Below are 26,738 nucleotides of genomic sequence, written 5' to 3'. Positions count from 1 at the left end.
TAGCGCTACACCTACGCCAGCCAGCCCTCATCTTCCCATCAACAGCCGTGCTCACCTGCGTTCCAGCGATCAACGGCGCGACAAAGGACTTCATCCGTGGGTTTGGCGGCAAGCATCGGCTAGGCGTCTGCTATCAGGGTAAGTAGTCCTTGTTGTGTTGCTGTAAGTATTGTACTTAGCCGCTAAGACACCGATCGATCCCACCTAAAACGTTCTTCATTGCAGCCTCCATTGTTCATTAAACAAATTGCAAAAGATTCACCAACACAGATGTCCAGAATACTGTGGAATTTTGTCGAAGAAAACAAGAGGTTTTTGTATCGGGTCCGATGGGGTCCAACCACTTCCGTGGATTTTGTGACATCACGCGCATAAATCATATCCAAAGGAGTTTTTCAAGCGGAAGTGTGGCAGGAATTTTAAAATTGCACTTTATAAGTTAACCCGGCCGTATTGGCATGTGTTTCAATGTTAAGATTTCATCATTGATATATAAACTTCTGATAGTTATGCCATTATAAGTTGGTCTCACAAGGACAAATTGGTCTCACTCCATCCCCCCTTTCCTTGCAAGGGTTATGAGTCATTCTTCATCTAAACAGGAATATAACAAGATTTTATGAGTCGGCATCCTAGTGAGAACTGACATTTGTACAGTAAGTGATGTTTTATTATGTTTGTTGGCTCTCATGAAGTCTGCAGTGAGTAATAATCAGTGATGTTGTCGAAGAAAAACGAAAAAGTTGTAATGCGTTTTTAAATTATACTTAAAATGAGCAAAATACATGTACGTAAATATTATATCTTATTACAAATGTGCCTGTTATCAAATTACATATATATTTACAGCATGTAAAAAACACCTTAGTGGAGGTGTTTGGATGTTTTTTAAGGGCTTTGTAGGCAGAGTGGAGCGCTCCCGTAGGCTGCATTGTAAGCAGACTTTTGATCGCAATTTTTTACCATTTAGATTGCATAAAAAAACAAAAAACATGTGTTCTTGTTTTACATAAGGATTGTGAATGATAAGCAAAATTCCGAATAAAGTGCAGTTCCCCTTTAAGTAATTAAGTGTAAAGCTGTTCCACTACTTTGGTTTAGTTAATTTGACTACAGTGATACCTTTAAATCATATACAAGACTGCGGTAAAGCAAGTCAAATAATTTGTTTTTTCCAAAGGAGGAATAAAAAAAAACAACAGATAAATCCCATTATTATCACGTGGCTGTCGCAACAATTAGCAGGTATGTGTGTTTTTAGGGCTTATTGGTGCAGGTAGGACAGTACTCAATCACAGTTGTATTTGCCTTCTCACCACTGTTCCATGCGTGGTGTCATAGAACCTCTCCAGAAGTTGGATGGTTGTGCTTTTTCCACAGCCACTGCTTCCTACCAGTGCCAATGTCTCTCCTTTGCACACCTTCAGATTCAGCCCTCGTAGGACAGACACATTAGGGCGTGAGGGGTAATTAAACTTGACACCCTCAAATTGCACATTGCCATCAAATTGGTCCTGGAATTTGAAGCAAGAGACAGAAAATGTATTAAAACTTTATATCTATTATCAGTAGTTGCTCTCATGTGAGGATTTTTAGTACTTACCAGTGTCTGTCCTTCTTCTGAGAGATTATCAATAGCTGTCTGTCTTTTCAGAAGCACCATAATGCGAGCGGCTGATATTTTGGCTTTGGCATAGTTAGGAGTGAAAGCATTGGTCTCTCCAATAGATATAGCACCATATAAAAGCACCGTCACAACTCTGAGAGAAGACATTCAGTTTACATTTTAAGAAAATTTATATTTTGTAAAGATGGGCACATTAGTATTTATGTTTTGTCCAGTGTTTTGGAATTGTTTGACAGAAGACAGTTGATCTCCAAAATGAGATCCCACTTACAAGAAAACGCCCTCAAGATCCATTCGTCCTTCGTCAATAAGCCAAGCTCCAAAGTAGAAACATCCAGCATAAGCAAAGTATAGCATGGCTTGGGATATGCTGAAGGCTACACCCTGCACATGGGCTTTTATGAGGGAGTTCCTGTAGAGAAAAGGAAAATTATATGTTTTTATCTTTTCAAATATTCATATAAAGTGGATGTAGGACGTCACAAACCTGAATGGAACTCTGAGGTTATTATGGTACAAAAACTCAAACAATGGCTCTCTGGTCAGAGATGCAACAGTACGGATATTGTCAGTGGCTTCTGTAAAAATCTGATAAGACGCATCATGAAAACATACATGTTGTATACCACAGGAGCGCACTTGAAGCACAATAGTAGCCAGCACAAGCACATGGTACTCAGTTTGCCTCAGTTTGTACCTGTCAATTTTCTACTGTAGAATAGTTGCAAATTATTACAATCTGCATATGTCAAGCTAGTTGTTGACTAACACATGTTCCAAATAAAGAGCTTATAACTACGAATCAACTCTAGGATATTATATATCTCAATTTCCTAAAAGCCGATATTTTGCCTGGTCAGATGCCACCTAGCTGGATGTTTACTGGTATCGTTCAAGCATGAAAAAAGACACCGTAGGTCTGAAAAAAGACACCGTAGGTCTGCCTGATGCCTCACTTGCTTGAGAAGCACTGCACTAAGGAGACAAAATTCATTCAATAGATAACTTGATGACAGAAGAAAACCAGACTGCTGCAACAATGTGGAGAGAGTGAATGATGGGATTGATGAATTTGCTCAACTAGTGAGTGACAAACAGTATTTTACGTGATCCCTATGATATTAGCTCAACACATTTTAATAACTCTGACTAACAATTTGTTTCAGGTTTTGACAATGGAAAAGGGTTACAGTGGAGTAAAGCAGTGCTGAGCTGAGTAGGCACCACGCAGTTGAGCTGAACATATCCATTACCAAATGCCTACCTTTCCAGCCATCTCCAGCTCCTTCATGTCCTCTCTAGTGTGCCCAGCTATCGAGTGCGCCTGCACACTTCCACCTGCTATCATGACCGGACCTATGACTAGTAAGAGCAGACTTAGTTCCCAGCCATACAAAAAGGAAACAATCAGACAGGTTGTCATGCTAGCAATATTTTGGACGAGGGCGGCCAAACGTAATCCCGTAACCTAAACCAAAGAAAACAGTGTTGATCAGTGTGGTAAAAGAACATTATGTGTATACTATAGCAAGAAGTGCCTTACCCCTTGTACTTGAGTAGCATCAGAGGCCAGCCTTGTTGAGAGAGCGCCAACACTGTTATTAGGGTTATCAAACCAGCCAAGGTCCTAAGAGAAAAATCAGTAAGCTGTTTTCCAGATCTCAATGAATTCATAAAAAAGTCCAAACTCTAATTGATTTCAAATTAATGTTATTAAATTGTTGAGAGCAAAATAACCTCAGCATGATCAGTGGAAACCAAACACATTAACCAGCTGCTACCTAATTATACTTAAATGTACTTAATTATCCCCAAAATAGCTAATCTGAATGAGCCGAACCAATCACTACAGGCCTGTTGCCTTAGCCTCCCCTCAATGACGCCCCTGAGTGTTGGCGAAAAAGCAGCAAACTCGCAGTACAGCTGCAACACAAACACATTCGGTCGAATCCTTTGGTCACAATTTATTGCTTGACTGTACGGGGCGTGGTGCCCTCAACTTTTCTGCTCACTCTCTACACCTCAGATTTCAGACAGCTCTAACCACTGCCATCTGCAGAAGTTCCAGCAGACCTCGCAGTGGTGGTTTGTTGGTCTGAGGGAAACGAGCAGCAATACAACGGAATTGTGTTGAGCTTTGTTAACTGCTTCGCATGTAACAATCTGCATTTGAACAACAGTAAGACACATGTTCAGCTCCATCACCCACAGTGGTGAACATCCAGAGGGCAGGCTTTGAGATAGTGAACTGTTTAAAAAAAATACTTCTGTGTTCACAAATTGGACAGGACACACAACACAAATGCCCTCTACAAGAAAGGCCAAAGTCACCTACATCTTTTTCTCAATTTCCCCTCAGGGGTTAATAAAGTACTTCTGATTCTGATTAAGGAGAATCATTCGGTCTGTGCGGGTCACCCCTATGCAAGTTTTATGACACAAATTATTGCGCATAAAAACATACTAACGTGGCCTTGCGCTGTTTCTCTATGCCTACAGCTTAGCTTTTTAGGGCAGGCATTGCATACACGGCGCGACACACTTGTGCTTGTCCATTGTAAACTTTTGTTACATTTTTAACACATTGTAACTGTTAACGGCTTACGATAAAAATATTGGGTAATCGTTGAGAGCGATCCGTAGCTGTGATATTTGTTGGTACTGTGGTACCTCAACTTATGAGTACCTTAATTTATGAGTATTTTCAGTACGAGTGGTCTCTCGTCTTTTTGTTATGGTTTAAGTTGCGATCATAATTTAAATTACGACCCTCATCACACGACATGGCGCAGCTAATGCCATACAACATCCAGTCTTAAAGGCCTACTGAAATGATTTTTTTTAATTTAAACGGGGATAGCAGATCCATTCTATGTGTCATACTTGATCATTTCGCGATATTGCCATATTTTTGCTAAAAGGATTTAGTATAGAACAACGACGATAAAGTTAGCAACTTTTGGTCTCTGATAAAAAAAAGCCTTGCCCTACCGGAAGTAGCGTGACGTAGTCAGTTGTTCACGTCCTCATATTTTCCTATTGTTTTCAACGCAGCTAGAGCGATTCGGACCGAGAAAGCGACGATTACTCCATTAATTTGAGCGAGGATGAAAGATTCGTGGATGAGGAACGTTAAAGTGACGGACTAGAATGCAGTGAAAGACATATCTTTTTTCGCTCTGACCGTAACTTAGGTACAAGCTGGCTCATTGGATTCCACACTCTCTCCTTTTTCAATTGTGGATCACGGATTTGTATTTCAAACCACCTCGGATACTATATCCTCTTGAAAATGAGAGTCGAGAACGCAAAATGGACATTCACAGTGACTTTTATCTCCACGACAATACATCGGCGAAGCTCTTTAACTACTGAGCTAACGTGATAGCATCTGGCTCAAATGCAGATAGAAACAAAATAAATAAATCCCTGACTGGAAGGATAGACAGAAGATCAACAATACTATTAAACCATGTACATGTAACTACACGGTTAATAATTCTCAGCCTGGCAAAGCTTAACAATGCTGTGGCTAACGACGCTGAAGCTAACTTAGCAACTTAGCAACCGGACCTCACAGAGCTATGATAAAAACATTAGCGCTCCACCTACGCCAGCCAGTCCTCATCTGCTCATCAACACCCGTGCTCACCTGCGTTCCAGCGATCGACGGCGCGACAAAGGACTTCACCCGATCACAGATGCGGTTGGCAGCTAGCATTGGCTAGCGCGTCTGCTATCCGAGTAAGTCCTCCTTGTTGTGTTGCTACAGCCAGCCGCTAATACACCGATCCCACCTACAACTTTCTTCTTTGCAATCTCCATTGTTCATTAAACAAATTGCAAAAGATTCACCAACACAGATGTCCAGAATACTGTGGAATTATGAAATGAAAACAGAGCTTTTTGTATTGTATTCAATGGGGTACCAATACTTCCCGTATCAACCGTTTACGACGCGCATATGTCATCTTATCTAGACGTTTTCAACCGGAAGTGTGGCGGGAAATTTAAAATTGCACTTTTTAATTAACCCGGCCGTATTGGCATGTGTTGCAATGTTAAGATTTCATCATTGATATATAAACTATCAGACTGTGTGGTCGGTAGTAGTGAGTTTCAGTAGGCCTTTAATTGCTGACATTAGCTTACAGCTAAAGGTTGACAAAACTTTGTTTTCCAACCATTGGAATCCAAACCTTTAGCAGTGTAGGTGTTTGGGGGGGGGGGGGGGGGGGGGGGCAAGCACAGATTAAATGTATTTAAATTCATTTAAATGAATGGAGCTGTTTTGCCATATGAGTGTTTTAAGTGAAGAGCGTGGTCATGGAATGAATTGAGCTAATAAGTTGTTGGACGACTGTCAATGATATACAGTATGATAAAAGATTATCAGCACATGTCCACATCTCTGTCAATGTTATCAAGGCAAGTGAAGAAGTGCCTAGACGATACAGGCCATTGCAGGGACACATTTTATTGTAACAGTTTAGAGCAGGGGTCCCCAAACTACGGCCCGTGGGCCGGATCCGGCCCCCCAGCATCCAAAATCCGGCCCACAGGAAGTCCCAAGTAAAAAAAAAAATTTTTTTTTTTTTTTTTTTTAATCTTTCCGTTCTAATTTATTTTCTGCCGCTTGTTACTCTTGGTGTCTCCTAGCCGCTCAGGCAAATCATATTGTCTAAAAATGAATTTTCCCATCGATAACGTGACAATGTTAAATGTTGATGAACATCAATGTTAATTGATGTTAAATGACAAAACGGATTATAAAGACAATGTATATATACATTGTATATATACATGTATATATGTATATATATATATATATATATATATATACATATATATATATATATATATATATACTAGAGATGCGCGGTTTGCGGACACACCCGCGGTGTCCGCGGATTATCCGCGGGTCGGGCGGATGCATGACGAAAAAAATAGATTTTAAATAGATTCGGGCGGGTGGCGGTTGAACCAATTCGGAAATATATATACATAGTTAAATGTATAAAGAGAATCCTTCCTATGCGTCGCAGCAACAAGTGCCGCAAGTGAGCGCTCCTTCAGCGCAGCACGGCGCATTTTAGAGGCCAGGCGCTCTCGCCTGAATCCTGGCACTGTAGATGCCATTTTATTCCTGCATAGTGCTAACAAAAAAAAAAGTAAGTAGACATACGGTTGGATATGTTAAACGAATTAGTCTACGTTACCTAGGCCAGGGGTCACCAACGCGGTGCCCGCGGGCACCAGGTAGCCCGTAAGGACCAGATGAGTAGCCCGCTGGCCTGTACTAAAAATAGCTCAAATAGCAGCACTTACCAGTAAGCTGCCTCTATTTTTTAAATTGTATTTATTTACTAGCAAGCTGGTCTCGCTTTGCTCGACATTTTTAATTCTAAGAGAGACAAACCTCAAATAGAATTTGAAAATCCAAGAAAATATTTTAAAGACTTGGTCTTCACTAACTGACGGTCCAGTTCAAAGTGTGACATGATTTATTTAAAAATTTGAAAATTGACTTTTGTATTTTACATGAGTTATTATTTGTACAAACATGGTGCAAAGTAATTCATGATTTGTTAAAAAATGTTAGTGGCTAGCTAGTTAAAATGGGATATTGTGATTTAGTGTGTCTTAGAAGTGATCATTTGAAAATGTTCAATTTGAAAAATGTGCACTTAGAGAAAATATAAAAATAAAGTGTTGCATATTGATATTTATCTGTTTCTATATATATTTATTGTGAGAAATCATTAAGATGATCAGTGTTTCCACAAAGATAAATATCATTAATTATTAATAATAACAGAGAGTTAAAGGTAAATTGAGCAAATTGGCTATTTCTCGCAATCTATTTAAGTGTGTATCAAACTGGTAGCCCTTCGCATTAATCAGTACCCAAGAAGTAGCTCTTGGTTTTGAAAAGGTTGGTGACCCCTGACCTAGGCTATACCAAATAAGCCCATGTCTAACCTATATTAAGTTTGGTCAGCTGAATAATTGTGATGGTTACGTGTTGTTTGGGCGCACTACAATGCAAAGGAATTAAGGCAATTGCGTTGTTTATTGTGTTTTTTTTTCTATTCGAGTTTGTGTGTTAATTATTTGGCCTCGCTTTCAAGTGAAGCGCATCTCCGATTGGCTACAATGTAAGGCCTGCTTTGTTTGTCGCGACCGTCTATTTTCATTATAATTCAAGTTTGATGATAAAGTGCAGTCTGATGGGTTTGATTTCCCTCCTTCAGCTATTTGCCTTGGCCAATAAGTTGCAAGTAAGTTATTATTATTATTTATTTAATTTATTTTTGTTTAAATAGGGATGACATACATATGTTATTGTATAATTTAAGTTTGTGCGTGTGATTGAGGCACATTTTTTATTTATTTTTTTATTTCAACTTAAAAACGTATGAGCCTATGCCTATGCCTACAACATAGGCTATGTGTTTATCTTTATTTTCCTGCCTGTCGTTGACAATGGAGATTGTCTGATATTTTGTCATGGCTGCGGATCAATCAATAAAGGTTCATATTTGTCACAAAATTTTTCACTGTTTCACAGTGCACCCCGCCCTCCTGAGCATTATAACGTTAACAAGTTAATATTCATTGAAATAAATTCAGAACATTTTTTTTACCTAACGAAAATATAGGCCTTGTCTTTCTAAAACATTTTTTTAACTTCTTAAAAGCATCGTTCTGCTTGCTGCAACTGCGCACACAAAGTGTGAGGAACGCACTTCTGATCTGAGGGCATTGGCAACAATAGTCAACACTTTCTTAATGGAAATTACAATAATATTATAATAATGATAAATAATATTATCACGCATTGAATGTCTCTGCTGCATTGGATCAGTCTCCTTTTTTTAACAGGCACTTTGTTGCGAAATTGTTCACTGTTTCACTGTGCACCCCGCCCTCGTCCCTATTTGAGCATTATACCGTTAACAAGTTAATATTCATTGAAATAAATTCAGAACATTTTTTTAGCTAACGAAAATATAGGCCTAGTATTTCTAAAACATTTTTTTAACTTCTTAAAAGCATCGTTCTGCTTACTGCAACTGCGCACACAAAGTGTGAGGAACGCACTCCTGATCTGAGGGCATTGGCAACAATAGTCAACACTTTCTTAATGGAAATGACAATAATATTATAATAATGATAAATAATATTATCACGATTAATATCTCTTAGCCTCTAATGCATGGCCAAGAGATATTAATGCGTGGCACGCATTGAATGTCTCTGCTGCATTGGATCAGTCTCCTGTCTTTAACAAGCAAAAGCTTTGTAACCTCACTAATGCCTTGCATCGTCTATATTAGATATATAACAACGTGTGGATCGCGGGTGGGTGTGGTTTTGATGAAATGTTAGTTCGGGTGGATGGCGGGTGGATGACGACTTTTGTGATGCGGTTGCGGATGAAATAATTGCCTATCCGCGCATCTCTAATATATATATATATATATATATATATATATATATATATATATATATATATATATATATATATATATATATATATATATATATATATATATATATATATATATATATATATATATATATATCTATAGATATATACAGCCTGGCCCCCGGCCAAATTTTTTTTAACCCAATGCGGCCCCCGAGTCAAAAAGTTTGGAGACCCCTGGTTTAGAGCTACTTAGGGATGGATTCTATTGCCGAAATGACGATGATTGGCCAAAATATCCAGGAAAGTTGCAGAGATGAGTGAAAGTTGTCGGGTTGGTGGATACACGTCAGGAATGGTTGAATTAATGCAATCCCATAATTGCGAAATCCTGGAGGACCTGATTAATAATTTCACTTCTTTCCTCTTTTTTCAATCAATTTTTATCTTAGCCCTATTTACGTATACTGTATGTGTCCCAATACTATAAATTGTGTCATGATCATCATCATCATCATGGCGCCGATGACGGCTGCCTCGGTGCTCTCTTGCGCTCTGTTTTGTTTGTTTTTGTGCGTAAATAGTGTGTCCGCGTGCTCTTACACCCGCGAAGAGCTACTAAACATCAGATCCATCACCCCTACGGACTTGTTACCGGTCATCTTAGCGTCAGCTGCGGATTTGGTCCATTATTTGATCAAAAGAGGGAAACCGCACCGAAGATTTCAAGCGGGCGCCCTTGTCCGTCTCCGCAGACGGGGATTACGCACGCCCTTACCTGGCATCTTTCTCTCTAACGTCCGCTCACTTACCAACAAGATGGACGAGCTAGCTTTGCTGATGAGAAGAAACAAGGACTTTTCCTCATCTTGTGTTTTGTGCTTCACTGAGACGTGGCTGAGCGCAAGTGTCCCGGACAGCGCGGTTCAACTGGAGGGCTTTCATCTTCTCCGCGCGGACCGAGACGCGGGGCTCTCCGGCAAAAAAAGAGGCGGTGGAGTCTGCTTCTTCATCAACAACAACTGGTGTACAGACGTGACAGTGATATCACAACAGTGCTCTCCTGCTCTGGAATATCTTTTCATTCACTGTAAGCTCTTTTACTCACCGCGTGAGATTGTTTCATTTATACTGGTGGCTGTCTACATATCGCCAAGCGCGGACGTGCATGACGCTCAGCGCACGCTTGCAGACCAGATCTTACATGTGGAACAGTCTTTTCCGGACTCTCTTGTTATCGTGCTTGGTGACTTTAACAAGGGAAAGTATCGGCAGTTTATTAAATGCCCGACCAGAGAGGAGAACACTTTGGATCACTGTTACACCACAATATGCAAGCCATATCATGCAGTCCCGCGCACTGCTCTCGGACTATCAGATCACGTGATGGTGCACTTAATCCCTTCATACAGACAGAGACTGAAACTGGCTAAACTTGTTATGAGGACCATTAAGTGTTTCACCGCCGAGGCTGTGGAGGAGCTGTGCGCATGTTTGGAGACGACAGACTGGGAGGCAATTGGAGCGGCCACGGACAATCTGGACGAGTATACGGACACTGTGACCTCATACATACAGTTCAATGAGGCGCGCGTCATTCCAACGCGCACCAGGGCCAGTTATAACAACGACAAGCCCTGGTTCACACCCAAGCTCCGACAGCTGCGCAAGAAAAAGGACACTGCGTGGAGGAGCGGGGACCAGAGTACCTACAGAGAAGCGAAGTACCACTCCAACAGGGAAGTGGAGAAAGCTAAATCTGTGTACTCTCACCGTCTACAGGAACAGTTAAACTCCAATGACTCTGCAGCTGTGTGGAGAGGATTAAGGGCCCTTACGAACTATAAACCCAAAGCCTCCCAGGCCCTGAATGATCAGACTCTCGCTCAGGACCTCAACACACATTACTGTCGTCACGAACGGCCTTCAGCTCATCAAAGCTCGGGTCCCCCTACCATTACCATATCTGAGTTATTGTGCAGAAATGTGGGGAAATAACTACAAATGTGCGCTACATTCGTTAACCGTGTTACAAAAAAAATTAATTAGACTGATACATAATGTTGGATATAGAGAACATACAAACACTTTATTTATTGAGTCAAAAATATTAAAGTTCGATGATTTGGTAAAATTGCAAACAGCTAAAATGATGTGGAATTAAATGATGGAAGGGATTAAGTAAAGAAGTTAAACATTGTACTGATATGATCTAGTTTAAGAGGTTGTTCAAAGGAATAGTGCTTACAAAGTACAAAGAAGAAGAATTATGAGAAATACTTTCAACCTTATTGAAAATAAGATATTGTAGTAGAATTTCTGACCTTTGAACTATATTTCGTGTCTATCAAGAATGTCTGCTCATTTCATTTCTCTTCTATTCTATACCATTGAAGGACCAGATGTAGGACAAAGTTGAATATGGAGTCGCTCTGACCATTCTACAAAATGTTTTGATTGTCTAAGCATGACTAAGGGATTCAAGGATGTTGCAAAACAAACAGGTCGAAAAAAACGGGACCTTGACGCATGAGGGAAATAGATAAAATGGCCAAGTGACAAGGGCTGAGAGAGATTGCTTGATTCTTGTGTCCTCCGGAGGACGTCTGTTTGTTTGCACGGACAAAACAATCCAACTTTGCGCTTTTGACTATGGGTAAATAAACCTTTTGTACTAAACTCACTTTTGTTGCTGTTTAAGCTTCGGACAAGCCACTACAATATTCTTCATCTCAATACATTAATAATGACTGAATTAATTAATTACATATTATAAAACTGTTGTATATACTAATTCACAGATATTTTATTATAAAAAGGTCAGTAAATGATGTATATATTTGTAAACGCTAAGAAGTGGGAAAGGGGTAGGATTAAATAAGCTTTACTTCTTCCTACTCATGTAAAGTGAAATTATATGAAACTGTGATATATTATACTGTAAGTGTGCTCATGTTCCAAATAAACTAAAGAAATAAAGAAAGCGCTAGTTTATTAGACAGACTTGCAAACTCTGTCGTGGTGTAGATTACAAGATAACGTTAACGTTATCAGACACATACAAAAAGGCTCACGTTAACGTTACCGTTAGCCGCTGACTATGCTTAGGTAACGTTAGTCTAGCTAACATTACTGCAGTCCTGGTTGACATAAGAGGTAACGTTACTACAAGTGAGCAGATATGGCAATTACCGGCAATTCTTGTCGGGACGAGATTCGTTCACAGGGATTCGAATAAAGAACCAACTCTTTTTCTTTACTATAGTGGTCTCGATAACGGGTACCGGTTCTCAAAAAGGGATTCGAGTCAGAGGACTCGGTTCTTTTCTTATCGAACAACCGGGAAAACCGGGTTCAAGTATCATTCCTAGTCCTGAGTCCACTGCTGTTCACGTTGATGACCCGTGACTGCTGCGCCAGGTCCACTACTAACCACATTGTGAAGGATGCGGACGACACAACAGTAGTGGGCCTCATCCGTGACAACAGCGACATGGACTACAGGGAGGAGGTGAAACATCTGGTTGACTGGTGCAGAACCAACAACCTGGTCCTGAACGTCGACAAGACCAAGGAGATCATCGTCGACTTCAGGAAGCACCAGTCCAGCCACGCTCCACTCTTCATCAATGGCACAGCGGTGGAGATGGTAAGCAGCACCAAGTTCCTGGGGGTGCAGATAACTGACAATATGACCTGGTCCCTACACTTGGAAAAAGAGCTCAGCAGCGCATGCACTTTTTGCTTCGGATGAAAAGAGCACAGTTCCCTCCACCCATTCTCACCACATTCTACAGAGGCACTATAGAGAGCCTACTGACCAACTGCATCTCTGTCTGGACTGGAGCCTGCAGTGCCTCAGACTGGAAGTCTCTCCAGAGAGTGGTGAGGACAGCGGAAAAGATCATCAGGACTCCTCTTCCTCCTATCCAGATCGCAAAAAGCCGCTGCCTGACCAGGGCTCTAGAAAGAGGTTCCGCAGCCTCCATAGCAGAACCTCCAGGTTCTGTAACAGGTTCTTCCCTCAGGTCGTAAGACTCATGAACGCATCATAATAATCCCCTCAATTTCCCCCAAAAAGGGATTAACTCACTGGAATATAAAGACTATATAACATACATCCATAAACGTGGATGCATATGCAAAAGTGCAATATATTTATCTGTACAGTAATCTATTTATTTATATCTGCACTTTATTGCTTTTTTATCCTGCACTACCATGAGCTAATGCAACGCAATTTCGTTCTTATCTGTACTGTAAAGTTCAAATTTGAATGACAATAAAAAGTAAGTCTACGTCTAAGACCCACAAACACTGGCTGAGTAACAACAATATGAACGTTGCATGGAAATTTCTTTGCCAGTTTCTGCATCCCACAGGGATTCTTCTTTTGTGTTTCTGCACCTGTGGTTCCCACACAAGGTTGCAACATTGTTTGTCAACACTGTCTGCTCTCATTTTGTCGCACATTTGACCCTCTGATGTTCTGTGTACCTACACTCTGTCCTCCCCCTGTCTAGGCCGGCTGTGTGTGTGTGTGTGTGTGTGTGTGTGTGTGTGTGTGATACACAAAACATCAATTTCCACACTTCTATTAGCCCCGGGTCCAGTGGACCCGGACATCTTATATGTAATAGAAATGTGTAGGGGGGGTGTATGGTGTGTGTTCATTAAATATGTATTCTGATATACGTTCTTCACAGAAAATGAGCCAAAGCCAGTGAGTCTCAGTTTGAAAAATTAATTGTATCATTTTTCTTTTAATAAAAATCGAAAACGGGTCCCACAGACCCGAACACCACACAAGGGTTAAAGGACTCCAAGGACATTAAAGGACTCCAAGAACATCATAGGACTTCATCAAAGGCCCTCTCCATCCGAGAGGAGGATGTACGCGGGCAGTTTTAGAAGCTGAAAACGCAGAAGGCCCCCGGGCCGGATGGTGTCTCCCACCCCACCTTGAAACACTGTGCGGATCAGCTGGCTCCTGTCTTCACTGACATTTTTAACACCTCTCTGGAGCTATGCCGCGTGCCGTCCTGTTTCAAGACATCCACCATCGTCCCTGTCCCCAAGAAAGCACGGCTCACAGGACTTAATGACTACAGGCCGGTGGCGCTGACGTCTGTGGTCATGAAGTCCTTTGAGCGCTTGGTCCTGCCCCACCTCAAGGACATCACCTTCCCCCTCTTGGACCCACTGCAGTTCGCCTACAGAGCCAACAGGTCTGTGGATGATGCAGTGAACCTGGTCCTCCACTTCATCCTGGAGCATCTGGACTCCCCAGGAACCTACGCCCGGATCCTATTTGTGGACTTCAGCTCTGCCTTCAACACCATCCTCCCTGGACTGCTACAAGACAAGCTCTACCAGCTCAGCGTGCCCGACTCCCTCTGCAGTTGGATCAATGACTTCCTGACAGACCGAAGACAGCACGTGCGGCTGGGGAAGATTGTCTCGGACAGTCGAATCACGAACACTGGTACTCCTCAGGGCTGTGTACTTTTCCCCTGGCTCTTCTCCCTGTACACAAACTGCTGCACCTCCAGTCACCAGTCGGTAAAGCTGCTCAAGTTTGCGGATGACACTACTCTCATCGGGCTCATCTCGGATGGCGACGAGTCCACCTACAGGAGAGAGGTGGACCGGCTGGCGTCCTGGTGCAGCCTCAACAACCTGGAGCTGAACGCCCAGAAAACAGTGGCGATGATCTTGGACTTCAGGAAAGTCAGAGCCCCACCATCCCCCCTCACCCTGATTGACTCTCCCACCCCCGTCTCCATTGTGAACTCCATCCGTTTCTTGGGCACCACCATCACCCAGGACCTCAAGTGGGAGCCGACCATCAGCTCCCTCATCAAGAAGGCCCAGCAGAGGATGTACTTCCTGCGGCAGCTGAAAAAACTGAAGGTGCCGACCAAGATGCTGGTGCAGTTCTACTCAGTAATCATCGAGTCCATCATCACCTCCTCCATCACCGTGTGGTTCCCCGGCGCCACAAGCATCGACTGCAGCGCATGGTACGTGCTGCTGAGAAGGTGATTGGCTGCAAACTCCCACCCCTCCAGGAGCTGTTCTCCTCCAGAACCAGGAGGCGTGTGGGTCGGATCACAGCTGACTCTTCTCACCCTGGACACAAACTATTCTCCCCTCTCCCTTCAGGCAGGAGACTACGGTCCATCCAGACCCACACCTCCCGCCACCTGAACATTTTTTTCCCCTCGGCCATCAGGCACATGAACAATAACAAGATCTGATAGCTCAGTTACAGCTCATGTTATTCTATTCTGTGTTATATGTGTTTTATGTTGCACGATTGCGCCAAGTAAAATTCCTAGTTTGTGAACCCGTTGTCAAACAATGGCAATAAAAACTCTTCTGATTCTGATTCTTCTGATCTGGCAGCTCTGCTGCTGCCTGTCTGCTTTTCGTTGCAGTGCCTGGTTTTGGGGCCACAGGGCGGAGTCACCTTTGCACAAACGTTACCTATTTTGTCCTGACTACATAAGCTCTCCGGGTCATTCATTCAGCACCAGTAAATTCCTGATGGTTCACCCTTCCAATCTTGTTCATCTCCCCTGCCATGGCTCCAGTCACGCTTTATTTTTTTATTTATTTACAGACAATTTTAAATTACATTATTGTTTCTTTTGTTAATATCAGAGTTCGTTCTGAAAAAGGGTAATCCCTAGAAGTGTACAGTTTATGGATAGGGACCCACAGGTTCAAATATACATCATCATATAATATACAAAATTCAGGAGAATACAATTAATTTCAAAATCTACCCACCTAATACCCATTTACAATTCCATACCAACCTACCAACAGGTTGACATTTATAGAGAAGGAATCTTTGAATCCACCAAATCAGTCTATACTGTATATCCTATTATTCAAATTGAATTAAAAAAGTTGCATCTAGAAGATTTGCGATAATCTTATCATACAAAATTATGCGACCAATGTGAAATCCTCAGCCATGTGGGGTGTGATAAATATACTCAGCATAACGCAGCAATAATATTTTGCTTAAAACGCTTTTTAAAAATGTTTAAAGAACGTGATTATTTTATAAGGCTATCAATCTCATTCCAGTTCAACGTACCTCTACAGGCTATAGTAAAGCTTGTACACTTTAGATGACAATTTTTCCCTCTTCATAAAGGTTTACTTCTAGTGTTATGTCTATCAGAAGTAGTGGTCACTGGAATGAGCTGGCAGAGTCTAGAATTTAATCCGTCTACTATGTTATACATAATACAAGCACTCACTAAGATTCAGAAGATTGTACCCATAAAAAAGAGGATCTGAGGGAGCATTTAAGTTTGCCCATGATATAACACGTATGGCTTTCTTCTGAAGAATCTCCAGTTTTTTAAGAGAACTAGGATACGTGTTACATCATATGACATTGCAATAGTTTTAATGTGGTTCAAGTAGAGTACGATATAAAATTAGGAGAGTGTTGAGGGGAAGAAAGTGCCTCAATTTTGAGAGTAGGCTGACATTTAGATACCGGTAATTTATTCATTAAATATTCAATATGGCTTTTGAAATTTGTAAATCCATCTATGTATACTCTAAGGAATTTAGTGCTCTGAACTCTCTCAATTGCGTTACCATTTATTTAAATCAGTATTTTATCAACGTTTTTACGGCTTTTATTTGAACGAAATATAATAAAGTTTGTTTTATTTATATTTAAAGATAATTTATTACATTTGAACCAATTTCCTACTTTAACTAATTCATTATTGACAATAGTTTGAAGGCTTTCAGGATTTTTGTGTGACATGAAAAAATGTGCATCATCAGCAAAATTTACTTTGTGAAGAATAATTGATGAGTTCACAAAGAAGTATATAATATAAGAATATAAAAAGAAGTGGTCCAAATATGGAGCCTTGTGGAACTCCACATGTTATAATTTTACATGGAGATTTGCTGTTGTTTATTTTCAAATAAATAACTGCTGAACCAACTGAGTGAAACCCCTCTGACACCATAATGTTGCAATTTACTCAATAACATTTCAAAATCAATGGTATCAAATGCTTTTGATATATCAAGGAAAACACCGATTCCACACGTTTCTCGTTCCTGTGGTTCTGCCTGCTGTGTAGTGTAAACTGTTTCCTCTCCACACCTTCTGTGTGCATTTTCCGTTACGCCACACCTTGTGTGTGCATCCTTTTTTATTTTTCCTCACTCCTTTATGAGTGCGCCTTTTGTTATTATTTTCATTATTTGTTCTCTGCACCGCGGACATTCTTTGGCTTAAACCAATCATGACAAATTGTGTACTTAACTAAGAAAATCTTAAAATCAAAATGGAAAAATGACATCACAGGCTGACATTAAATGTGAATTTCTTCAAATTAACTTTGTAGTGGATGGCTTTGACCTGTCTGTATGCACTCCATACCAAAATTTTGGCATGGTTCTCTAAAGACAGTGCTTGGGTTCTTGGAGGATCTCCTCCCAGACCTGGGTCAGTGGTCAGGCTACATAAAATACAAAAGTGCTCCTTCTTTTCCTTGTTGCACAAAGGAGCAGTCCTGCTATTAGATTGTTAAACTCTTGCAGTTCCCCAATTTTTCTGGTGTTACTGCCCTGTTTCCTGGCATATCCTCCATGTTCTTGATTAGGATTTTAGAGATGCTGGAAACCTTTTGATCATACGGCATTTGGTTAGGCCATTCTAGGGGAACTGAATGTATACCCAAGCAACATTTGTAAGCTGCGCATATCACCTCATGCTACCACGAGCAGCAAGGGGACTGCAAAAATGCCAAACAAGCCAGAAATCTAAAAATGAGGAGACTAAAATGGTCTGTGGCCACTATCTGCAAAAACATTTCTTAATCAGGGTTGTCTTGCTAATTGCCTCTCACTTCCACATGTTGTTTGTCCTATTTGTACAGCAGCAGGTGTATTTGATCGATAACCACTGAACAGCTTAATATGTGACTGACATGCACTTACATTGTAATGATTGTAACAATTAATTACTTAACAATGTGTATTTGTGGAATCACTAGTTAGGAACACAAGTTACAAAACCTTTTGACATAATATTCATGTCCGAGGAGAATTAATTGACACACTCACCTGGCTCAACATTGCCTTGAATGATGCATCTCTCAGTTTCATAGTCAGGATCTCTCCAGCTATGCCGAAACAGAAACCCTGTAAAACAGAAAGGTATAAACACACTTAAAACAATGTGGAAATATGAGTTGGATTCTGTATGAGTCAACTTGTCTATTCAGTGACAAAAAGTATGAGAATATGTGTTGATGTTCAATATAAATTACAACTACATACTGTACAATACTTTCTACCATGGTATATAACTCCTGGTGTGGTAACTAACAGCAAGTATTGCTTTTTGTGCTTTTTAGTTTTCATAGTTTATCTTTTGAAAACTATGGCTTAGGGGTGTCACAATTTTTATTTTTTTTCGAATGAATCGCAATTTTTATTTGATTCTTAATCGATTCAGAAAAATCAAAAATCAATTAAAAAAAAGTATGGTTATGGTGTTAGTTTATTTCGAACATGCATACAATTTGATGCATCCCTTATTTCCAGTTTTTCATAACAGCATGTCTGAAAAGTAGTAGGAGGAAGCAGAGCTTATTTAACCCTACCCCTTTTTGTATCATAACAGTTTTTAATACACACTACAGTGAATAAATAAATGAGTAGAAAAATACATTAATTAATAGACAAATGAGTAAATAAATAATTACTAAATATATAAATTAGCAATAACGTTCTCTGTAAATTACGGAATGGAAAAGCACAGAGAGAGCACAGACCTTTGCCAGGCCCTGCCTTGCAATTGTAAGTCCTGAATCCGGAGTGTGATGCGGATCACCTCCAAAAAGTTATTAGCAATTCCTTATCCTATTTTGAACATTTCCTGAAAGTTGTATCAAAATTCACCCAGATGTTACTTCTTGTTTTCGAGAGGGGACACAAACTAGAAGAGTTCTGCTCCGACAACCACAATTTAACACGGGATCACTAGAAGTCGAACCGTATTTAAAAGTGTTAATTGTTATTATTTTTTTAATTTGTCCTGTCCAAACACTAAGGCAAATCATATTGTTGATGTAGATGCCCATATCTGCTCTACAGATTTACTTTAGAAATGTGGGATACCTCTCTTGTTGCCTTATTTCAGGGGTCGGCAACCTTTACCACTCAAAGAGCCATTTTGGCAAGTTTCACAAATTATAGAAAGTAATGGGAGCCACAAAAAAAAATTTAAAATGAAAATCACCGCATACAAAGCTTACATGCTTTGTGCTATGTTAACCAGGGGTCTCAGACACACGCACCGGCACGCACTTTAATGTGGAAATTTGATGTTAGTGCAGCCCGCGAGTTTTGAATGAATGTCGCTTGATAGCCGCTTGATAGCGTCATACTTGCCAACCCTTTAATTTTTCCCGGGAGACTCCCGAATATCAGAGCGTGATGACACTACATTTGGCGCCCTCTACAGTCTGCCCTGACAGTGTACCTGCTCGACCACAAGTGGAATGCTGTTTTAGCTTGCTCACGTAAGTGACAGCAAGGCTACTAACTCAGCAGCCACACATCTTACACTGACGGTACCAATACCCAGAATCCCATGCAGCCCTAACTCTTCCGCTCAACCAACGCACGGAGAGGGGGGGGGTTGATGTGTGGGGGGATTTGGTGGTAGCGGGGGTGTATAATGTAGACCGGAAGAGTTAGGGCTGCATGGGATTCTGGGTAATGGTTCTGTTGTGTTTATGTTGTGTTACGGTGGGATGTTCTCCAGAAATGTGTTTTTCATTCTTTTTTGGTGTGGGTTCACAGTGTGGCGCATATTTGTAACGTAACAATGTTAAAGTTGTTTGATACGGCTACCGTCAGTGTAAGCTGTGTGGCTGATGAGTAAGTATGCTTTGCTGTCTCCTGTGTGCAAGTAATGACAACATGCAACATGTGGCTGGACTGGCATGCTGTATGTAAATGCTATAGAGGACAATTGTTGCAGTGCAATTAGAGCACGCCCTTTATTTAGTAAGTAAGAGTGTAAATAGGATTAGTTTTTCCCTGGGAGTAATCTATGAGAGACACTGAGTTCCATAAGTCTCCTGGGAAAATCGGGGGGGTCGGCATGTATGTAGCTGAGCCGCATCAGAGTGGTCAAGGAGCCGCATGCGGCTCCGGAGCCGCGGGTTGCCGACCCCTGCCTTATTTGTACTTGACTTTATTAAATGTTTGGGTAGAATTTTATCAAACAAAACCATTTTTTTTTTTAAGAAATATATACATTTATCTGAGCTGTTATCTATTTTATGGAGGAATGTAGCTAATTATTGAAGGCCCAATATTATAAAAAAAAGTGTTCACTTTGAATCGAGAATCAATTCTGAATTGAATCACTACCCCCGAGAATCTAATTGAAGATTCACAGCCCTACTATGAATAATAGCCAACTTATTTTAACTGTGATTATTACTGTACTAACATAGTGTTGAAAATGTGTGCATACCTGAAAAAATACGGTGAAAAAAGTTACAACTCCAATAACAGCAAACATCAGGGAAAGGAACACAGAGTTTTTTCTGATCTCCTCTTGATCAGATCCTGAAAACACCTGAAAGTTTGAAATAAGCACATTCATAACTTTGTTAATTGTTTAAAAAGTCACTCTTTGTGATTTTGTCATACATTAAAAGCGATCTTGCTTGAAAGAAGTTGTAACCTACAACAATGAACTTGGTGATGATGACATCAAACATAGGCTGCATTATTCCATTGAGTGCAGCACAGATGCTTCCAAACAAAAAGTAAGGCCATTCGGGAAGGTTGAAACGCATCACTTTGAGGAATGACACAAGTGGAAAATGTTCATCCTGCACAAATGAGGAGAAAGAGCTGAATCACGTCCTTCCCTTCTTTTTCGTAACTGAGACATTTGTAATACCAATTCTACATCCACTGTGTTTTCTGTAGCATGTAACAACGTTTCTTTCTCTTCTTTTTTCCCCTCTGAAGAATCTGAAGAAGCAAAGGAAAACGTCCTTTTTTGCAAAGAAAATGCTGAGATAGTTATGGACGGTGGTGTCTTTTCATGCTGCTGAAACTCATCCCTCTCCTCTGCTTTTTGAATTGTCTGTAAGATGGAAAAGATGGCAAAGTACAAGGTTGATAGTTTTAAAAATATAAACATCACCCAAACGCTGAGTAAAAGTTTACCTGCATAGTGACTAGAGTGTGATAGACACCCTGTTTTTCCATCAGCTGACTATGAGTCCCCAACTCAACAACCTCTCCATTTTGTATGCAAGCAATGATATCAGCGTTTCTGATAGTTGAGAGGCGATGGGCCACAATTATGGTGGTCCGACCCTGTCTGACCTGCACAAAACATAATACTTTTGTATAAATTGCATGAGACTTTAAAGTTTTTTTAAATTGTGCCCAACATTCAGAATCCTTTTGTGAGACAAGACCATTACTCGTTACCTTTTCTGTGCGTTCTAAACAGTAAAAAACTGCTACTATGCAGGTAATGGAGAGTCATCTCTCTTCTGACTATAAAGCTCTCTAAGAATAAAGGTCCGGAATTTTACGTAGAGTGTGAAATTTCAAAGTTGACCAACTTCTCTGCTTGGTGCCACAACCTACTATTGTAAAGGGGAGAGGCATGATTTATATAACTTGTCGTAAATGTTCACATACTCAAAGATGATACAACAGCAGGAGCTCAAGTAGCGACATTAGCAAATGTCTCGTTCGTGCCCAGAGGAGCAGCGTGACCAAACCGATGTGTCACTACGCCAGAGAAGTAAGTCCTCTGTGTTGGCTCTCACAATACTAATGTCACTATTTATTTAAATATACAGGTCACGGTAGGTAAATGGAGTGTTGTCTGTGTTTTTGGGATGTTTTTTTAGATGCTGGAATTCGCAGAACTTCTTCAAAGAAAGTTGGAAATTGAGTTTTTTTTAGGTGTTTGTTTCAATAAAAATGGGGGAGAAAGTGAAAGTTGCAATACAATTTTGTGATTTTCCCTCTGCAATTGTAAAAGGGAAATTTTCTGAAGAAAAAGTAATTTAACAAATTTAAACAAAGACTGAGTGCATTTCACAAACATGGCAAACAAAAATATGCAAACATGATACATCACAATTTCCAGTTTCACTTTTCAACATGTTCGAAAAGGAGTAGGAAGAGGCAGAGCTTATTTAATCCTACCCCTTTTCTTTACATAACAGTTGCTAAAACTTTTTGTTCACTTCCTGTTCACAATTTATTCACAATAAACTCCATAGGTAATCACAATAAAAATAAATAAATAAATAATAGTAAGAATTTAATAATAATAATTGGTGAATTAAGTCATATTTCATATGATGAGATAAGTAAGATTACTTTAAGAATGAATGAATGGATGGATTAAATAAATTGAGAATGTTTATCATGGTTCTTCTTCTTTGTACTTTGTAAACACTTTAAGTTTGAAGAGTTTCTTGAAGTGGATCATATTAGTACATTGTTTGATTTCTTTGCTTAACAATTCCATAATTGAATTCCACATACTGATATACTGAAGGTCTTAAGTGTTGTACGTGCGTACAAATGTTTTAAATTACATTTTTCTCTAAGATTATATTTCTCCTCTTTTGTTGAGAAGAATTGTTGTATATTCTTGGGTAGCAGGTTATAGTTTGCTTTGTCTATAATTTTAGCTGTTTGCAAATTCACTATGTCATGGAATTTCAGTATCTTTGATTCAATAAATAAAGGATTTGTATGTTCTCTATATCCAACATTATGTATTATTCTGACTGATCTTTTTTGTAACACCATTTAATGAATGAAGTGTACTTTTTTAATTATTTCCCCATATTTCTACACAGTAACTCAGATATGGTAACACTAGTGAGCAGTAGAGAATATGAAGTGATTTTTTGTCTAGAACATGTTTTGCTTTATTCATTATTGACGTGTTTCTTGCTACTTTATGTTGTATATTTTTTACGTGAGATTTCCAGTTCAATTTATCATCAATCATTATACCTAGAAATTTGGTTTCATTTACTCTTTCAATTTCTATTCCGTCTATTTGTATTTGTGTTTGACTTTCTCTTCTACTGTTACCAAATAGCATTATTTTAGTTTTACTGAGATTCAACGATAATCTATTTTTGTCAAACCATCTTTTTAATTTGTTAATTTCTTCTGTTATTATTTGTATTATCTTCTGTGTGTTCTCTCCTGAACAAAACACTGTTGTATCATCCGCAAATGATACTAACTTTAAATCTTTTGTAACTTTAAAAATGTCATTTATATAGAGATTGAATAATTTAGGACCTAGTATTGATCCCTGAGGTACACCACAGGATATATTTAGCGTTGTAGACGTGTGTTCGCCTAGCTTCACGTATTGTTTCCTGTTCGTTAGATAACTTCTTATCCAGTTTAAGACTAACCCTCTGATGCCACATCGTTCTAGTTTTTTGATTAAAATATTGTGATTAATTGTGTCAAATGCTTTAGTTAGATCCGTAAAAACCGCTGCTGCACATTTTTTACTATCTATTGCATTGGTAATTTCTTCTGTAATTTCAATTAAAGCCATTGAAGTTGAGACATTAGCTCTGTATCCATGTTGGTTCTCTTCGAGTATTCTATTTTTATTTATGAAACTCTCTAATCTGTTATTGAACAGTTTTTCAATGATTTTAGAAAATTGTGGAAGTAAAGAAACAGGTCTATAATTTGTAAATTGATGTTTGTCTCCAGTCTTATAAATTGGTGCAACTTTAGCTATTTTAATTTAGTTTGGGAATTTACCTGTTTGAAATGATAGGTTACTAATATACATTAATGGTCCTGAGATCTCTCCTATAACCTTTTTTATCGTTTCCATATCAATTCCATTACAATCAGTTGAAGTCTTAGATTTACATTTTTTCACGATTGTGCTAGTATTGTATGCAATGTTCCCTCTAATTTTTCATGTGTGTGAGCAAACGCACAAACTCCCTGAGCATTCAGTGGAGCACATGTGAGCAACATCAGACGTGCACACTGTGGCCACACCTGTCCCAAACCTGACATCATAACAATTTAAATGTTTTATTAAAATAATTTTCTGATATAAGTGATTTTGCCCTCTTACAATGACAATAACAAAAAAACATGTTTTTCATGACCTATGTGCTAGTATTGTATGTCTGTCTGCGGGTCCTGCCTTTAAAACAAATGTTACCCCTTTCAGAGATTACATTTAGTTCCTGTAACTTTCTGTCTGTAAAATACATCTTTTTATTAGCATTTATGAAATCTAGTGACCATATTTCATGAATAATATCTTTAGATTAACATTCTTAATAAATGGCAGTAAAATTAGCACACATCTGATTAGGGAGTCAGTGTTACAACCTGGCATTTACACATTGTGTGGCGTTGGGGTTGTCCGACTTTTTTTGTGGCCATAAACGCAGCACTGGCTAAGTGCCATGAGTGCGTGTGTTGTAGGCCAGTGACAATGCCCCTCAAAATTTGAGATACCCCTACCGGAGGTAGAACAAAATCTAACAATGTTTTTCCTCATCTCTAAGGTCTCCCATATATGAAATGGGTTCTTAGGTTGAAATATTTTACTGCAAACATTGTTAAATTGATACATATTGTCATACACCCCAAACTTAAAGAAGAACAAAAATACAGCCTGGCCGTATGGGAGTTAAGCCATATAAACTTATGTAGATTAATAACACAAGCTCTGACAGCTTTGAAACTTGGCATAATTGTGGTCAGGAAGTTGCTTTACCTGTTAGAAAAAACTGGATGTGAATATCTTGATGTGTGTAACATATAGAGACCTATGAACACTTGCCTAAAATAAGCGGACATACAAAAAATGAATATCTATGCAGAATATTCTCATTTACTTTGTAGTTGCTTTGCGAGGGATTGTCATAAACACACACATCATGGCTTTTTGGAAAGATGGGGCTGTGCTGAATCCAGTGATACCAAATATATGAATATAGCATGTATAGTCAGTGTGTTACATCACTAAGTGTATGAGGTCTCCCAAATGAAAGAAAGTGAAACATTGACACATGGTTGTGATGAATCCAGCAATGCCAAATATGTAAATACTATGCATTATCATTCATCACTAAATATATAAACTGTCCCAAATAAAAGAATATGTTGCATTGCATAACAATATATTGTACTGTACCGTTTGACATCACCGGGGGATGAGGCACACAGCTCAGCAATAGCACACAAAGGAGACAGGTGACAGGATTGTAGTTTGGATGATCTTTTTATAACTATAACTTAACTTCACACAGTACAAATTAAATTACTGTTTCAAATCAAACAAATGTTCATCAAACAAAACACTCTGAGGAGGAATGAGCCCTCTCCTCACATTAAATCAAACAAATGTTCATCAAACAAAACAATCTGAGGAGGAATGAGCCCTCTCCTCACGTTAAACTCCCCAACTCTTTGGCTGGTGTTCTTCATGGGCTGTTTTTGGTAGCCATCCCTGTCACTCATCCACATTATCATCAGTGACAAAGTGGGTCATATTTGGGCACTCTGGGAAAGAGCAAGAGCAAAACTCAGTGCAAGTCAAGCCCACTGAAAGACACTGGCATTTGCTGGTTTCATTGCATTTTCCATCTTTACAGTACTCGAACTTCTTTAGGTGCTGGTGCCTTCTGAAACATGATAGGTTCAATGGAACCATCCTGTCTGAGCCTCCATCCTCTACCAACTGGGTTCCAGAGATGAGGCTTGGCCTGATGGCTGTGACGCCAAACTGCTGTTTGGTATAAGGCTCTTAACACATGTTGCTCAAAGGCGTCTTCTGTTGGGGGTAGATTTGCTGCTGAAGAATCTGTGGTAGATGCTGGTGTGTACCTCAGCTCATCTAGGTTGGTACAAGGACAGCCATTCTCCTTTTTCTTTTGGCCATACAGGAGGAGGGCATATTTTTTTGCCACAGGCAAAGCTTTGTCTAGATTTCCAGACAGTCCAAACTTGGCCATTTCCTTTAAGTCAGTCAGATGGGTCTTCAGTCTTGTGAAAGCAGTGGTCTTTCCAATTCTGTACAAGCTGCTTGTACTATCGCAACCCGTGAGGGCGTGGCATGCAGGTAAACACTCACAAAGAGCTGCTCCAAGACTCTGAGCAATTGAACAAACTGGGACAAATCTTTCCTTTAGGCCATGTCCAGAATGCATGAAAACTTGTGAGGATCCAAACATCCCTTTGCTTGCATAGTACACAAGCAGAACCAGTACGTCTGTATCGTCACATTTGACAATGAGACGAGAATAGGACTCCACAAGGTGTATTGCATGTAACACCAGCCTTGTGTCAGCCTCCTCCTGGTCACTGTAAAGATCTTTCAAACAGTCAACACCTGACTTCCTAACCCTCTTCACCTCCTCACCATTGTCAAAGCCACCTGCCTGTGTCTCTTCAACGACAGACTCCAGTTTCTTAGCAAGGTCGACAGACTCCAGTTTCTTAGCAAGGTCAGCTTTTGTGGTCTTCCTCATGCTTCCATCATCATAAAACAAAGATGGTGGGACAGCAGCGAGTTCGTGAGACATCACAGTCTCCATGGACACCTCTCTTTGT

General features: G+C 39.8%; 1 protein-coding gene across 2 annotated transcripts in view; it reads right to left on the bottom strand.

Annotated features, from left to right (window-relative positions):
• Window positions 1–26,738, bottom strand: part of LOC133659918 (ATP-dependent translocase ABCB1-like) — a 139,186-nt gene that overhangs the window by 23,932 nt on the left and 88,516 nt on the right. Inside the window, exons 16-26 of one of the 2 annotated variants that reach the window (XM_062062783.1) lie at window positions 21,312–21,473; window positions 21,040–21,228; window positions 20,822–20,968; window positions 20,605–20,709; window positions 18,177–18,254; window positions 3,171–3,254; window positions 2,892–3,095; window positions 2,115–2,215; window positions 1,899–2,039; window positions 1,604–1,760; window positions 1,317–1,514 (exon numbers count right to left, since the gene is read on the bottom strand). In XM_062062783.1, the coding sequence (XP_061918767.1) occupies window positions 1,317–1,514; window positions 1,604–1,760; window positions 1,899–2,039; window positions 2,115–2,215; window positions 2,892–3,095; window positions 3,171–3,254; window positions 18,177–18,254; window positions 20,605–20,709; window positions 20,822–20,968; window positions 21,040–21,228; window positions 21,312–21,473 (1,566 nt within the window). The other variant, XM_062062784.1, reaches the window with a different exon arrangement.

Source organism: Entelurus aequoreus, linkage group LG11 (genome assembly GCF_033978785.1).
Source record: "Entelurus aequoreus isolate RoL-2023_Sb linkage group LG11, RoL_Eaeq_v1.1, whole genome shotgun sequence".
NCBI classification, from domain to species: Eukaryota; Metazoa; Chordata; class Actinopteri; order Syngnathiformes; family Syngnathidae; genus Entelurus; species Entelurus aequoreus.
Note: the sequence above shows the minus strand (reverse complement) of the source record. Positions and strands in the feature narration are given on the sequence as shown.